At 37.7% G+C, this 17443-nt stretch overlaps 1 protein-coding gene across 1 annotated transcript in view; it reads left to right on the forward strand.

Moving 5' to 3' along the window:
* Positions 1-17443, forward strand: part of COL4A3 (collagen type IV alpha 3 chain) — a 57817-nt gene that overhangs the window by 13207 nt on the left and 27167 nt on the right. The window contains exons 3-24 of the mRNA XM_031505648.3: positions 776-865; positions 2713-2757; positions 3230-3274; positions 3567-3629; positions 4355-4408; positions 5215-5241; positions 5841-5918; positions 6797-6859; positions 7341-7376; positions 7490-7531; positions 8899-8976; positions 10383-10445; positions 10709-10765; positions 12249-12293; positions 13567-13620; positions 13999-14040; positions 14742-14829; positions 15191-15226; positions 15494-15658; positions 15855-15947; positions 16679-16774; positions 17099-17169. Coding sequence (XP_031361508.3) covers positions 776-865; positions 2713-2757; positions 3230-3274; positions 3567-3629; positions 4355-4408; positions 5215-5241; positions 5841-5918; positions 6797-6859; positions 7341-7376; positions 7490-7531; positions 8899-8976; positions 10383-10445; positions 10709-10765; positions 12249-12293; positions 13567-13620; positions 13999-14040; positions 14742-14829; positions 15191-15226; positions 15494-15658; positions 15855-15947; positions 16679-16774; positions 17099-17169 — 1431 coding nt within the window. The remainder of the gene's footprint in view (positions 1-775; positions 866-2712; positions 2758-3229; positions 3275-3566; positions 3630-4354; positions 4409-5214; positions 5242-5840; positions 5919-6796; positions 6860-7340; positions 7377-7489; positions 7532-8898; positions 8977-10382; positions 10446-10708; positions 10766-12248; positions 12294-13566; positions 13621-13998; positions 14041-14741; positions 14830-15190; positions 15227-15493; positions 15659-15854; positions 15948-16678; positions 16775-17098; positions 17170-17443) is intronic.

A 17443-nucleotide genomic window follows, 5' to 3' on the forward strand; every position in this document is an offset into this window, starting at 1 on the left:
AGCAAGGCGTTTTTAGTCTGTCTGAATGTTTTTTTTGCATTTGACTTTCACTGTTTTCTTCCTTGGCTTTCATGAAGAGATATTGATGGTTTGGAACTGACCTTGCAGAAGCTGCAGGCACACAGTTTGTAGTGATTGGGGTGGGGCTGTGGGAGCTCATCCCCAGTGGCTCAGCTGTGAGCAGCAGGTGAGCAGCACTGACACAATGAGCCATGGAGTGCCCAGGGGCACTGAGCAACCCCCAAAGGGAGCAGAGGGCACACAGGGGCACTGCAGCAACATGAGGGTTGGGCTAAAGAACAAGAAGGGATGGCTCTTGAAGCCTCTGAAGTGGTATGGTATTGCTCTCTGTGGGTTGAAGCTTTCTGAAATTGTGTGATGTTACTCTGTGTATCCTGGCTCTCTCAACTGCATCACGTGCTGTGGCATATGCTGTGACAAGCAGCCATTAAGTTTCTCAATTTGTGTTGCTAAACATAATACAGAAATATTAACAAGGACTATGTATCAGCTGCTTTCTTAAACTTTTCATGCTGTCAGATAATTTCTGTACTCTGCAAGATCCAGAGTACTATCTTGTGCTCTGATAATTCACCTGTAATTATTAGCATGTGGGGCCATGGCAGCCCAGAGATGGACCAAAAAAACAGGGCAGTGGATCCACTGCAGCAGGGGAAAGCCAAGAGGTACTGAAAGTAATTAATGCCTTAGAAATAAGCTATCAAAAGAATAATTCATGGATATTTGAAGAGATTAATTATCTTAATGCTTACAGGGTGAAAAAGGCTTTCCTGGTGTTCCAGGTCCACCTGGTCAAAGAGGTTTTCCTGGTCCAGAAGGGCCTCCAGGACCACAGGGACCAAAGGTAGGTATGTGAGATGGAGAGATACACACAGAGAAACTGCTGTGCATGACAGCCAAAGTTAGCTATGGCTGTGTAGACAATGCTGTTTTACAAAACCAAAACCTGTCTCAGAGGTAGGGATGTTGTTTGGTCGTCAGCTGTAAGGCTCATTTTGATTGCATCAAAGTAGAGCTGATATGAACATGGGCTTTTCTTGTCAGTTGTCCATTGGCCAGTGCTAAAGCAGCTGGACTAAACTGCCAGAGAAAATTAACATAGGTCTATACAGTTTTTTTGCAGCATACCTCAATTTTTGTCTTAGTATCAATTAACATCTTAACATTTGTTGCTGAAAATAAAGTAAACAAGCTACTAATGAGACAAATATGAAAAATAGATTTAAGAAAATTTGAAAGGAAATATCTCTTCTATGATAAATCTTGGTCTGTTTAGGAAATACCTGGTTGCCTGCAGTATGGAGGGAGTAGCTTCAGTGACCTGAGCTTTCTTTCTTTTCTGTATGCCTAAACTGAGGCTGAATATGAATTTTCAATAACTCCTGCATTAGTAGAAAAATAAAAAATTGTGCATTAAAAAGGATTTTATGTATATTTTGTCTTGGGAAGCAGTAATCTTACTGTTACCAATAAATTCACCCTGGTGAATAATTTATTTTTTATGTAAATATGGTGTGAACTCAGCAACAGTGTGAATCAGGAAGGTGCTGCCACAATCAGATTATGTCTAGGACCTGCACTTAACTATACCTTTAACCAAATGGGTTCTATAATTTTCATTTAAGTATTGTTGCATTATCCTGTCCTATCTTATTTTTACAATACTACTCATGTAGATTTGATATATGTTATTAGGCTTTTATCTGAACTCATTGAAGTGTTTAGTACAGCATTTCCCTTCTAGTAAGTGATAATAATTCTTCAAGAATGGCAAAAAGTAAGGCTAGTTTATCTAGCAAGAAGACCTCTGTTAGTCTGAATTGCTATATGTTGTAGTGTTGCCAGTTAGCCTCTCCTATCCAATGCCCCTACATGATCTGAAATGGAATGTGGCCCAGGACTTTAGAAGCTATGCTGTTCTTCACATTTTCCATTTCCTTTCTGGGAATGGTAATATTTTCTTGCTAGCACTAAAGCTCTAAGCATCTTGAAAGAATTCCAGCAGGTTTTCTGCAGACAGTTCAGTGTCTATGTGGTTTTCTTTGCTGGCTTCTTTCAGCCTCGTTCTCCCATCCTGCTTAGCCCCCTTTCAGTTTGCTCCTGGTCTTCCTTTCCATGCTCAGCTGTTCAGGTGAGAGTACATGCATCTATCTGATGATTACATAAACATCACCCATGCCTGGGAACCTTCCAGTTTTTTCCTTCCTTTCCAGGGAAGTACTTCCAGGTCTCAGTTTGACCAAATCCATAGCAACTCATTTCTCAACATATATGATTATTTATTTTGACCTATGACAAGATATAGGTATTTTTCACAATGAGAGTAGGAGGATGGTGAGACAGGTAACCCACCCCTGGAATTTCAGGGCCAAGTTGGATAAGGTTTTGAGCAACCCCTTCTAGTCAAACGGGTCCCTGCCCATGTCAGGGGGGGTGGAACAATATAATCTAAGGTCCCTTCAAACTTGAAGCATTCTATGATACCCCTGTAAACACTGAAAGGGAAGAAAAGACGCCACAATTTATGCAAGTTGTATGAAATTACTGTAAAAATCATTTATTTATTTATATAGCTGGTTTTATGTGCACATATTGGTATTGATATTGAAAACATTGTGTGTCCTGTTGACATTTATGTGCTCTTTCTCAATTGAAAAGCACTGAAAGCATCACTTTCCATTTTTGATCTAGGGTTCTCCAGGGCTTACAGGCTTAGTTGGACCCAAAGGTATACGAGTAAGTGTTTGTATTTTAAACAAACTTGTATGTATTAAGTGTCATGCTAATTGCCAACTTGGTTCAATAATTTGTGAAAATAAAAGCAAAACATTGTCTGATTTCAAAGTATGGTTAAAATTTATGACACAGTCTGTGCACTAGTATTATTTATTTTTAGAACTTTTGCCCTTTTTGCTGCACCTTACATCCAAGGTTGTTGCTGTGTGTATTTAATATTTGAGTGTGCAGTGGCAAAGTTAGACTAGAATACCACAAAGAGTAGTTTGGGGTTTTTTTTGTGGGCAAAACCAGTGTGTGTTACCTGTGTGCAACCATTATGCTTGGTTCACAGTCAGCAGAGTTAAGGAAGTAATGATCTTTTAATAAAATCATACTTGCATTCATTCTTATGACTGTAATAAAAGAAAAATTGCCTAATGACATTTTGTTTAATATTCATAATATTATTTCTCTGGTTTAATATCATTAGGGGATCCCAGGAATACCTGGATTTTCAGGTCCTCCAGGCCTTCCTGTAAGTAAAAATGAAACTGATTTAACCATTTCCCTCTTCAGTCTTTAGTGCACTATTATCCTCAGTTCAATGTGCTCACTCTAGTCTCAACATCAGCATTGTCTCTGTCAATTGGCCTAGAGATAAAAATCTTGGCATCAGCAATCTTACTCATTGTAATGGTTCAAGAACACATTGTAATCTGTCAAGTCTTGTGAAACATTGCTCCAACATAAACTCTTCCAGTGCTTCTGTGAAGCAATATGAATGTACAAAATCAAAGCTTTTGTCAATTTTGTGCTTCTTCTTTTAGGGTGAACCAGGAGCTGTTGGTCCTCCTGGGCTCCCAGGTGTTCCAGGATGCAATGGCACAAAGGTACAAACCAAGCTGAGTGTCCTGGATTGCATCTGGCTGCACTTGGGAATGGCCAAAAACTGTTCTAAATTTCCCCCAACCTACAACAACTTTGACTTGTTTTGCATTGTGACTTTATCAGCTAGAAAACTTGTGCCGTGGGACCAGAGAAAGGAAAAGTGCTACCTTTTTGTGCAAAATAAATACATAAATAATACATTCTAATGGCCTTTGCTAAAATATAAGAATAACATTTGATATTTTGACAGATAATACTTTTTTCATTAACTCCAGGAGGCCTAATCAGTTTTGTCAAATGTGTCCTTTTGTTGCAGTGGGTTATGAAGGAGATAGTTCATCCGTTTTATTTTGCCAGGATCTAGCTTGCATTGGCAATTCATAAATCCTGAAAGTAATTAAGTGAAAAGGCTCAATATTAAGTAACAGATTTACCAGGTTTTGTTTGGTCTATGAGCATTCTGAAAGAGGGAGTCAGAATAATCCCTTCTACAGAAAGTCATTGATTTCTAGTAAAACTGTGAACTAATTTGAACAGTCTAGGATAGAAGTCAAGCTGTATAAAATGCAAGAAAAATCATATTCTAGCAAAATACAGTGGTTGTGATCTCACAGTAGTGATCTCACATTTAGTGTGATAGCATAAAAAAACTTCTGTGATCATTTGCCAAAATCAGGCCAAACAATAAACCATAAGATGCATTAACAATCACTGTTACTACTTTCAGGGCGACCAAGGATTTCCAGGTCCTCCAGGTCAAAGAGGTGCTCCAGGCCTTCCAGTAAGTGTGACATTCATGATTGTGTCATTCCCACCACATAAAGCCAGTGCCTGGAGGAGAGTAAAGCCTCGTGTTAGCTCATACTGACAACAGTTGAAATATATAGGCGTCCCCATTTTATTAGTATGAAAACTGTATGATAAAGACCAAAGTTAAAAGTAATGCTTTATTGTCTGCATGTTGGGCCTCAGCTTCTTAGGAAGTGATGGCATGAAATTAATTGACTGGAGTTAGCTCTCATGGGATACTCATGGAATTTTACCACTTACATCTCTAGAAGTGTCCAAGATATATTTAATAGATTGCTGTTTCAGTTTGTGCCTAAGTATCTTTGAGAAAGAATGCCTTAATTAAGTCTGTATGAACCAGGAATTAAACCCAGAACTTCTCACTCTGGATACACTGCTTTAATCCCAGGATCTGGGATTTTTTCACTGTAGAAATGTATTTGAAAGACAAACTTTTAAACAAATGGAAAAAGAATGCTGTCTTTTGAATTCCAGTGGCTTCAAGTCTAATAACTTTCAAATATTATCTTTATTTTGACAGCTTTGCTGATTTTATTTATTAATTTATTAAGATCAGGCTTCAAAGCTGTTCTGCCTTCACTTGTAGAGTTGTACCTGTGAGACTGACTATTTTTAAACAATATATTAATTTCTTATTAAATTGAAGTCTGGCCCAGTCATGCACCACCTTCATGAAAATAAATCACCTGAAGAGCATCAACCTTAGACATTACTTAGAATGTGTCATTTCAGCACTCTTTTATTTTTCTGTTTCAATATGATTGTTCTTCTTCCTAGGGAGTTGCTGGTATCAAAGGAGAGAAGGTCAGTTATTTAGAAGATATTACATGAAAGATTTATTGGTTATCAACAATTTGTGTGTAAGTTTGTTGCTCTTTACAGCTCCATTTATGGGAAACAGAAGGTTTACCCTCCAGAAGAAGCAACCACAAAGTTTGGTCCTTCCTTTGTCCTAATAGCATTCACCTCACATTGCAAAATGGTCTATAATTTTTTTTCCCTCAGACTACTGTTACTGTATGTAATTAGTTTAACACTTTCAAGCACACAAAGAACTAAGCTCCTCCCCCAAAGTTTATGCATTCATATGGAAATCTTCAGATGCGCTAGAGAGTGTTTTATAGAAATAAAGAGTAACAAAAATAAATTGAAAGCAACGGTTGTGCATGACTAATGTAGGTATATCTGAAAAGACTACTCCTAACAGAGAACTGGGAGGCCTGCAAAAGATATATTTGATTTCATAAAATTTTATTTAAAGGTAGAACTATCCATAGTAGATAGTTTCCATCATGGTGTAATTCTGATGTTGCTTATTTCCCTACAAACTATATTAGAAGATTTGTTGCACTACAGAGTTCTACAGCATAACTTTTTATGTTTCTTTTTATCTAATTGTCCAGGGGTGCCCTGCAGAGGGATATAGCCAAGAGTATGGTGAAAAAGGTGATCCTGGATTACCAGGAATGCCTGGTCTCCAGGTAACTCAAAATAAGGGGTGCTGAGATAGATATGTATAAAAATATACAGTAATATGTATAAACACATTGTATATAACATGAGTATGTATTAAAATTTTTTGGTGTTTTACATAACTTAAGTGTATTATGTACTTAATATAGATACAGTACTTTTTACAATTGTGTCATTGAGCTCTAAATCAAAACCAGTCAGTTTGCAGGCCAGTCAGATTGCAGAAAAACAGTATTTCAGGTAGGGAGAAAAACTGGTCACAGATGTTTGAGTTCATTCCTACACATATAGAATAGAACAGTTCAGTAGGAAGGGACCTATAATGGACATCAAGTCCAACTGCTAAAATTCCCATTGAAGCTAAGACTGAACAGGATAGACTAGCTCAACTTCTAGAGTACTAACAAAGGACACAATGGTCTGTATTTCAAGAATGAACATTAACAGGGCAAGGTAGAGCTGACATTTCTTCTGACTATTGGCATAAACAGAGAGCATTAAATTAAAAAGAAAGGAATGTTTAATTTTCCGTTTCTTTGAAAAAAAAGCTTTAAAATATATGATTTATTGCATAGAATATTTGAAGGATTGAAGGCTTATTAGAGGCATTAATAGGACCATATGGATTATGAGTCCACATTTCTCAGAGGACTACCTCCTCACTTGAGTAGTTTGGTTTAGGAACAGATGTTTTCTCATGTTTCAAAACATATGCCAAATAATGAAGCAGTGAGGAAGAATTATACTCCTGTTTCCCTGAGACAGGAAAAGGAAATTCAGAAGCAGAGCTGCTCCTCTGTTTCTCGTCCAGTTCATTGAATTTGGTGTTGCATTTTGCTCATAATCTTGCCAGGAAATTTATTCCTGTTTCTTTTTTAATATGCAGGGTGCCCAGGGTGCTCAAGGATATCCTGGGGAACTTGGACCACAGGGCCCTCCAGGACCTTTAGTATGAGTTTGTCTTACTTGTTACTTTGACCTTTGATTTTTCCTAAACCCTATGGAATTACACAGATACAAGTACTTGCGTCTCCCAGACTTATTTGAGGTCTAGACACATGTGTATGTAAAAATTATGTTTTTCTGAACACATCCGATTTCTTTTTCCATTTCTTTTGATTATTTTTATGCATGATAATTTCTATATTTTTAGAAGCATCCCTTGTCCATATAGGCATAAATTTTAATTTTCAAATAACTATCTATTAATTCACTTAAAATACTAATATGCATAACATTGAGAGATGCATACATTTGCAACTATACTGTGTAAACAATCTGTCACCTACTGACAATGGCTTGCAGTTTTAAAGGTGGAGGAAAGATTAAAAATGGGATATAAGTTCTGTGGAAGTTGGGTACTTCAAAACACCTATATCAGAGAACAAGGTTGTAAGTTTTTAGCTGAGGATTCTTTTCCTGTTTTGTAGGGCATGCCAGGGAAACCAGGACCTCCTGGACCTAAGGTAGTCTCAGACTGGTTAAAAAATGAAAACTTCTGTTATGTGTAATATGAATCAACCCATGTTTAAATGTTTGTGAAATTTAAAAAAAAATAACATCTGGGGATTTTTTTTAGGGTCTTATGGGACTGAAAGTAATAGGAGCCAAAGGAAGAAAGGTAATTTCATAAGGAGCTTTAAACATTTTATAAGTTTTGTTTTTGTTTTCTGCATTTTCTGATTTGCTATGGTGAAATGTTTGGGGAAGTAAGTACTGTAAAATGCAAATTTTCAGTAGATATGTGGGAGTCTTTTGTTAAAAAATGGAAACATGGCAATGCTCTCTAAGGTCAAAATGTTTTCACATAAGAGCTGATGAGATAAACATCTAGACAGAAGATTAGACACTGAAGAGAAGCCAGTAATTAATATTAATTAGTACATAGCATTAAATTAATATATATACTTTAAATGCTTATCTAAGCAGATAAACAGTGGTAAATATGTAGTGCTTGTAGTCTCACAACTTTTGTCCAATGTACTTTCAGCCTCAGCCCTTGTGATGCTAGCATAACCCCCAGATTTTGACTAAAAATTGGATAACTTGTCTTTCATGTACTTACTTTGTATCCCATGTAATTGACATTAAGCCAGGTATTACTACAAATGCCCACATTGTCTCTCGGTACCTAGCCTGCAGTTTCAGGACTACTGCAGTTAATCTGAATATCCTTGTAAGAGATTAGTGCATCTCACAATTATGCCAACTGACTTGCACAGATTCAGTTTTAACATTGTAATCACTACCTGGAATGTGCTAGGAGTTTCCTGGGAGAAAAAATTGCCTATAAACCTGGTTATTCATTAGGAGTAGCTCAGGTGACCATGGAACATCTTGCTTCTTTATGAAAGAGTGACACATTCTTTGCTGTTGTGCTGCAAATTCATGCAAAAGCATTCCTGGCTTAAAATCACTGAAAATTGTGGATATTGTTTTATTGAGGTCCACAGGAAAGATCACACTGAGGATCCCAGGCCTCAAAGATTCTTAATGAAAAAGTATGCTTCACTACTTCTGTTGTCAGTGAAAGACACATGAAAGCTTGTTATGTCTGTTAGTACCATGATTCTGTGATCTTCCTGGAATACCCAGACTGCAGTTTGGACAATGTCACCAAAGACAGCTCATGTAATCTACTGCTTGATGTAATTAAATAGAGATAAATATTGTAATCAAGGAGAAATTTTTGCTTGATTTAAAAGAGTTTTGTACCAAATAAATAGGATTGAAAATTTAAGTTGCTTCTAGAAACTTTAACAGATATCAGCATATTCATTTTTATATTAATCAGCTAGGGGAAGGTTAAGTCTTCCATGTCTTTTTTTTTCTGGAATTTAAATGGCAAACAAAGGGAAATGCTAACTGAATTAATGGCTGAGTGTCATGACAGAAGAATTTTCATGGTATTGAAAGTATAGTAGTAGTAATTTGAAATAACAGAAACACATTGCTTGTAATTTCCTCTATTCTTCTTTTTCTTTCAAGGGTGACACTGGGTTAACTGGACCCCCTGGGCCCCCAGGAACTGTTATTGTGACGTTAAGCGGACCAGACAACATGACGGTAGTGAAATTGTTAAACATCACTTTCAGATAAGCCATCTGACTAAGTTCTACTGTGAGAGGTTGTTTTCATCTTCACTGCTCTGATAACATATATTTTTATCCATCCTAATGTTTGTCAGATTTGTTTCATTAGATTCTAAGCTCTCTTAGAGTGTCTGTATGGAGCCAGCTCGGATGAGCCTATGTGCTCATGTGCACATCTGCACATGCCAGTGAAATGCTTCTTGCATACCAGTGCCCTACCTGCTGGGAATCTGAGTACATGAAGAGTAAATCACTTCTGCTTCACCAAATCCACATGGATCTTCTGAATGGCCATCAAAGCCACAGCTGTGTTGACCTCTGGGCCTTGGCACTGAGAATGTCACACTCTGAGCTACCAGAGTTTCACAAAAGCTTACAACATGTTCATGTACATTTTGTAGTTTTTTCATTATTTTTACTGAAACCTGAGTAATCATGGAAAGTGTTGGAAAGACAATAAATATAGAAGGGAATAATCAGATTCAGCTTTAAGTATTGCTTTGTAAATTAAAATTATTGCATTGTATCCTTATATAGAAATGAAACAGCAATAGCTGATAGAATTCAAAGTATTAATAGATCAACAGGACAATGATTCCCTTGATTCCCTTTTTCCTATGGAATTTGCATTTAATCTATGGAGTCATCCAAAGTCCCTCTCCATTATGTGCTGAAATAAAAGTGAATTTTACATGAAGACTGAATTGAGGAAGAGAAAGATTGCAAAAGAGAGGTTCAGCTTTTAGGCACACCAGCTCTCCCTGTTTAGACCAAATACGGAGCACTTGGAGCACTTCCCACTCTCAACTGCGGTGGCTTATCATGAGATAGTGGCAATTTTTCATCAACATTGGGCAAAATGGTTTAGAAACCTCTCAAAACTCCTTCCATAAATAGTTTGGTGCGTGAGTCTAACCAGGCAATAATTAGACAATGAAATTTGGCTTTAGAACGTGGCCCAGTGGTGCTACAGTATAGCCTAGTCTAATCCTGCACCCGCAGAAACAAGGTTGCTGTGGGTGGCCTCTGCAATTACGTGTGGAAATAACTCTGGCTCCAGCAAAACAGCTAAGGTTTATCTGGGTTTTTTTCTTGTTGCCATTTGTGGGGGTATTTACTGCAGTCCTTTTGTATGCAATCACAGATAGTTGTTTTGACCTAGCTCTATTCTGAAATGTGCAGAAACAGTTTCTTTTTCAAACATCAGATTTAGGCAGGAGCACTGATAGGAAGTTTCTGCTTCTTAATAGAGTAGAACCATCTCTGCTGAAAAAATCTTGCTGGTGGCAGCAGGATTTCCTATTTGTAAAACCAGACTGAAATAGAAAGAATAGAAAAATCCAAGACACCACAGTAAGTGCTTCTTTTTTTATGTAATAGGACTTGAAAGGAGAAAAAGGAGAAAAAGGATCAAGAGGACCCCCAGGGCCAATGGGGTTTGCAGTAAGTGACCAGAAGTAAATCCCTTAAATCCAATGTTCAGGCAGCATCACCTAGTAAATGCTACTCTTTGCAGTCCAGTATTTACACTAATTACTTCAGTCTTTAATGACAAGAATAGAACTAATTAATAGAATAAAATACCTATTAATAGAATTCCACCTGTATTTTTTTAAAGATAAAAAAATACAAAATATATATTTAACTTAGAAAATGTGAGTTTCAATGTGAGTAATGTGAGTATCCTCAGTGTAATTTTGTTCCAGGGGCCAGTTGGTGATTCTCAAAGTGAAAAGGGTGACCGAGGGGAACCAGGAGCACAGGTGTGTGCAAACAGTTGAATACATATGTGTTAGTCTTTTCTGAAAAACAGTTTTGAACAAGTGTTGCTGTCTAGTTTAAAAGTGCTCTGCTAGACATATACTGGATTTGTAGTGAAAGAGTATAGTAGAAAACTCCATGCTTGCTTAAGGCAGCAGAGTTAAAATACTATGTTCAACCAGCAGCTGTGCAGAGATATGAAGAAAGTTTCCTAAGAGTCACTTCCTTAACAGCATAGTATATGAAAAAATATTTATTAAAAAAACCCATGCATAAAAAACCCATACAATTTACCTGATTATATCTTTTCTTTTGGAAGATAATTAAAGGAAAACTATTACTTTCATTCAAATGCCTTTCAAACTTTCAGATAAAATCTAGCCAATGACAGATGCAGGGTCTTAGTAATGGAAACTGCTAATTCATAACAACTTAATGATATATAATAAGGGACTCAAAGAAATCTAAATGTTTTGTGACATTTTCTGAATATAGATTGTGACTACATTATGAAAGCAATACTAAGAAAAATAATTTTCAAATTAAATATTTCATTCAGCCTAAATGTATATATTTTTTAAACTTTTCTCTTACTTCTTGTGGTTGCAACACATTTTCTTCCACAAGGAAAGATAGCAAGACAAGACCCTGGTACTACCTGAGGATTGTTCTTTCTTCAGTTGTATGGTGCTATAACAATGATGGGGTTAGAGAGAAACTTGATTGCTATTTTTATTATTCCTATACATAATGAAAATTTCAAATTGAGTTACAAGTGTAAAGTTCTATAAGTTCTTGCTATCCAATGTGCATTATTAATCCTCTGTCTTCTGTGTTTCTTTCACATTCTTCTGCTTGCAAAAGCCTTGTTCTGCCTTGCAGTGCTTTTTGCCTCCCTCCCCTTTGTCTCCTTATTTTATTATGAATTTCTCAGTTATTTCTTGTTGCCACACAAGATACAGGACCCCAGCAGATACCTCTGGCATGCTGCCTCCTTCTGTTTTCACTTTTCCATCTACTGCCCTGCTTTGATACCTTTGAAATGCACTCCCTGTTCCTTTTCATTATGTAATTTCTCCTCAAGTCATCCCATACAGGAAATGGGGTTCAGAGCATTTTCCTTCAGTGTCCTTCCAAACTCACCATGGGAAGGGCTGCTTGCTGCTGTATTGTTTTATTTGTCTTGTTTATGCAAGAACCTGATTTTTCACCAAGCTTTCTGCACTTGCATGGTACTTTGTACTGCTGGAGTCTGGCACAAATAATCCTCCACAGGAGAAGCAATGTCAGTGGAATATCTTACTACCTGTTTTGTAGCATTTTATGAACTTTAGTTATGATCAGTAAATACTTTAAATTAATCTTAATGGCTTTTTACAGTTTACACAGTTTACAATTATGTGCACAGCATTGAGTTGCTATGCTCTTTGAATGCAATAGCCTCACTTTAAATTGTTTATTTTATTTTACATTTTTCCTTTGTAGGGGAAGACTGGAAAGGAAGGTGCCCCAGGTCCACCTGGCTTACCGGTAATGAAGGAAGACTTCTAAATGTTTTCTAGGTGATAGACATCTGTTTATGACAATTCTGTCTTCCTGTCACAGCTTTTCTCTCATTGTGGAATGTGTTTCAAAATGCTGATTTGCATACACGGAAACATTTCCTTCATGCAACTGCCCTTGGAACATACCATGTCCTCACAGATTAATGTGCAGGAGAAAGAGGCTCAGTTCATAGGTGCATTGTTTCTATGGCAATTAAAAAGGCCTGTTGCTTGCTGCTGATTGTCTAATGAGTTTGAGACACACTCCAAGTTAAGCAAAATTAATTCTACTGAGTTTTTTCTGGTTAGTCACATTGAAATTTTTGTGAAAGACTTATGTATTAACAAATCAAGAAGTGAATATGCCATTTTAGAAGCAAAATAGTATAATTTGTATATTCATTTAAAAGTTGGAGTTGTTAAGATGTGTTTGAAATACTGTATTCAATTGGTTAATTATCAGTTCTTTTTACTTCAGCTCTACTTTCACAATATCATTAGAGTTGCATTGACCTTATAAATATCTTACCAAAATTCTTACTGCCAGAATAGTCCATTACACATGTATCTTACTATAACATCATCTTTGTCATGCTAAAATGACCTTCACAGGCAGTCTAAACACATTCCAGTCTGACAAAGAACACTGAATAACAGACCACAAAGCTCTACTGCCTCTAACAGAAAGAAAATTTTCTGTCATGACAAAGACATGTCATTGCCCTGTTCCCATTTCAGCTTTACTCACTGGCAGTGCATTCAGCTGCATGAGTGTACAAGAAGTCCCTCTCCCTTGCCTGTATTCACTAACAGAAAACCTTAGTCTGCACTGTCCTGGTGCTGCCGACACCTCTTGAGATCAGCACCACCTCTCAGACTGAGCGAGTTCTGGGGCAGGGTGTTTAATGCAAGAGTCTTGCATTGTGTACAGTTTCTCCCCTTCAGAAATAATTTACAGAGGAAGAACAGATCAGAGACTCCTACATTTGTGCCTTGCAGAGCAGCTTCCCCTTGGGAGTTAGAATGTGCTGTAATAAACACAGGTTTGGATGGGGCACTTGCAGCTTTTCCTACAATCATGGAGCTGTACCTCAAACTGGGTCTTTCCCTGCAGTTTCTTCTCCTGGGCAAGTTGCATTCACTTTCCCATCACCATGGAAGGTTAAAGCTTTACATTTTAGATCTTACTGTTGTCAGTGCTAAAAGATTATAAAATTATAAGATTATATCCTTATAAAACTGTGTACTGTCACCTGCAGGGACAAAAGGGTGAACAGGGCAAGCCAGGACTGACAGGAAGGCAAGGAGCTAAGGTATTGTCCAACAGTTTTGTTATTGCTTTTGAGGATGAGGTTAAGGTATGTTTGGAGGTTATTTTATAATTTTATTTATCACTGTGTATATAATATGTTTCACTTGGCCAAATAGGTAAGTAAGGGTATAATGGAAAATGGAATGGATCAGCTGTAGCAAATCATTTGTTTGAACTAGTGTCCATCTATGTCTGCTGATGAGTTCCTGTAGGTCTTTGTGTATGCAGCTGAATAGCTGTGTAGGGAACAGACACAGGGTGGTGAAGGACTAGTCAGGAAGAGTTGTTTTTTTTAAAGTTTTGAGCAATGTACTGAAGTAACAGTGGGTAAATGTGATTCCATATATTGTTTTTAATAAACAAACCTATCTCTATGAAGGGAATGAAAGGAAACCCTGGTCCACCTGGAGCTTGTGGTCGAGTAAGTGCAAATTACCTTCATATATCATTTTCCTAAACCATTATAATAAGAATAATCCAAATTGTTTGCATGAGGATAATAATAATGGATATCCTGCGATGCTCTAATCAGGCATGGCTTTTGCAAAATACTGGTATTGCTGTGATTCTCACACAGATGAGATCTTCTTTCATATGTAATTGTTTCCAGTATCTATGCCTGATTAGACCTCACCTGGATCCAGCAATTTTGGCAGGAGACTGGACTGTCAAAGAACAGTTACAAAAATTCACAGAAGTTAATATTTAAATCGATTTCTAATAACTTCTAGAACAGGGGCCTTAATTTTAAAATGCAAATATAACTTTTTATGAAAGCAACTTGGTATGAGTACTGTTTCCCTGTCTAGTCATGCTGTCCCCCTTGTGGCTCTCCTAAGGGCTCCAAGTGCACCTAATGGAAACCTGCCTAAATTGTTCAGAAGAAATAGCTTTGCAAAAAGCTGAAGCGTTTGTGATATTGACAGAGTACTAAAACAACACTGCTGCTAATAACAATTTTGATTTAATTTCTGGTTGATTGTAATTAGTAAGGTCTTGTGGTATCAGAACATCAAAATTATGAATGAGATCAAAACATTGCTTTAATCAAGTGTTCAGTGTGAGGTACTGTGCTTCTCTCTTCATTCTTGCAATTCCTTTTCTTATCCCCTTTCTCTTGAGACGGAGTATTATGATTATGTGGTTGGTGAAAAAGGGGATGAAGGAGCCCCTGGACCTCCAGGACCAAAAGGTCAACGTGGCATGCCTGGTGAGTGGGATATAAAAATTAAAATTTTGTATTAAAAACAGTCCCCTTAAAGGGCTTATTGTAGACTACGTTTTCAGCAACCTTCTGCCTTTACAAGAAAATTTCCTAGACTCACATCTAATTGCTGGCTTGAAATGTATCCTGAGACTTTGATTTATAGCATTATTTACCCTTAAAAATAATTGCCAGTATGCAATATTTGCATGAGTGGTAGATGTCTACTCAGGCAAAACCAAATTTTTTATTTTAAATTTTAAGCTTAAAATGCAAAAGATCAAAGTTGGTATTCAATGCTATTGAACAGTGACTTTGTAGAGTATAGAGTGGTTTAACTCAGGTTTTTAATATCTTGCTTTTGCAGGGCCACAGGGTCCTCCTGGAGCTGCTGGTAGACCAGGTATTTGCAGTAATAAAACACATTGTTTTTCCTGTCTATTACACTGAATCAGCTTTTTCACCCAAGAGCTTTGATGGGTCAAGTACTTAGGTTAAAAATAATTTTTAAATGTCTGGAGATTCTCACTTTGATTAATATATTTCAATATAGAAAAAGATTTGTGGGATGAACTTGGTGTGTTTGTCTGTCACTCATCTTATTGAGTACTTAGCTTTGAAATGCCATTTCTTCTTTAACTCTGTTTTTGTGGTTTTCCCCTTTGGTTAGGTGTGTCAAGACCTGGTCTGAGAGGTCCCCCAGGATTTCCTGGCCCAAAAGGAACAAAAGGAGAGAAAGGACAAACTGGCTTGTGCATAGTAGGCCCTCCAGGACTGCCTGGTATTGCTGGCAGGCCTGGCTCTGTTGGATTACCAGGTCCCCCAGGAGAACCAGGTACTTCTAGTTGCAGGTGTTTTGGATTTTTCCAGGTAGCTCTCTCTTTTAAATGAATTATTGAATATCCCAAGTTGGAAGGGACCCATAAGGATCAGAATACTGTTTCCAGCTCATCCCTGCAACTTTTTTCTCCCTTAGCAAGCAGAGAATTATCTGAATAATCTGTGATATAAAAATCTCATTTCATTAACAGGTAGAATAAGATTTGGAACTGGCCTGCCAGGACTTCCTGGAGAGCCAGGATGTACAGGACCTCCAGGACCGCCAGGAGATACTGGAATGAGAGGTCAGTTTCAGATGACTGTCACTCAGAAGTAGATGGCACAATTTAGTAATCTTCATGGATCCTCATTAGATCTTTTTAAAATTTAATTTACCTTTTAAATAATTTGCTGGGTTCAGAGTTTTAAGAACATTCATTGGGGATGGTGAGATATCTTCCTCCCCTTACATCAACTGAAAGAGTGATGTGCCAGTGCTGCACACCAGTTGTACAGAACTGTGGCAAGGTGTAATTTGCCACTACACAGGAACACACAGTTACTACAGGTTGGTAGGGCTTTGTACTCTGTGTTCTTGCTGACGGTTCATCTCTGAAAGGAGCTGCCACTTCCACCCACAGGAGCTGCTGAATCTCTTTGCCCTTTGCTTGTCATTAGAATGACCCTGAGTGTTGCAGTGCTCTGTTACTTGGAAATGTAGGTCCCTTACATATGCTTAGAATCTGGCTTATCAGTAAAGTGACTGTATCCAAATTGTTTGCTAAAACTTGACTTGAAAAAACCAAGAAGTTTAAACCAAATGTTTCTGTCCTTTTAATTAATTGCAGTCAGTTCTGATTGACTTTCTGACCACAGGTAATTTAGTACTGTATTAGAAGTGATCTTCCAACAAAATTAAGGCCATGATTCTACCACTCCTGGCCAAAAAGTGTTAGCTATAACAAAGTAAATAGCACATTAGTTAAGCTTGAAAACTGCTTGCTGTGGAGCAACTAATGATTTATTTTCATTCTAGGTGATGATGCTCGTGTGTGTACTGATTGTATCTACATTCCGGGAATGCCTGGTCTTCCTGGTTCTCCTGGGCCTCGTGGTCAGGATGGCATGCCTGGTAAATTATCTTGTTCCTAACAGGATAGTAGGAGTGCAAATTATTTTGACTTAGCATGAGAATTAGGTGTGGGCTTGTCTGCAGCCTGCAGTCCTTGAAGTAGCCCTGAGGTGGCAGCCCCCTCTGCTGATATGAGCACAAGACATAAAAGATTGGAACTCAAGACCTGATAGGCTTTAGGTGCAGCCTGAAGCCAGCTCAGTCTACGATGAGTAGCCACTGTAACAACAGAAACATTGAATACTGGGTGCAATTCTTGGAGCTTGTCAAAATCCATGTCCTTGTTTTCATTTTTCTTTACTAAGTATAATGTTTATTTTGCAGGTAGAGAAGGAACAAGAGGTCCAAAAGGTTCTCCAGGTTCTCCAGGAACACCAGGGCTTCCAGGGGCTCAAGTAAGACTGATTTTTCAGATTAACATTCAGATCCCACAAGAACTATTTCAGAAAAACCTCATGGCTAGTGCTACCTGCAGTGTCATACTGGGTGATCTCCCTGTAGTAATTAATGTGTCAGCATGGGAGGCAAGGCAGAGAATGTGATGAATGGCTCACACAGCTTTACATGAACCTAGTTGCTCAGTGCAGCAAGTTAACCCAGACAGTGAGGCAGGTAAATAAATACCTGTGTGATTAACCTGTGCTGCACTTCATGGTGCTGAGGCTGCTT

This window comes from Lonchura striata, chromosome 9 (genome assembly GCF_050655825.1).
Source record: "Lonchura striata isolate lonStrDom1 chromosome 9, ASM5065582v1, whole genome shotgun sequence".
NCBI lineage: Eukaryota > Metazoa > Chordata > Aves > Passeriformes > Estrildidae > Lonchura > Lonchura striata.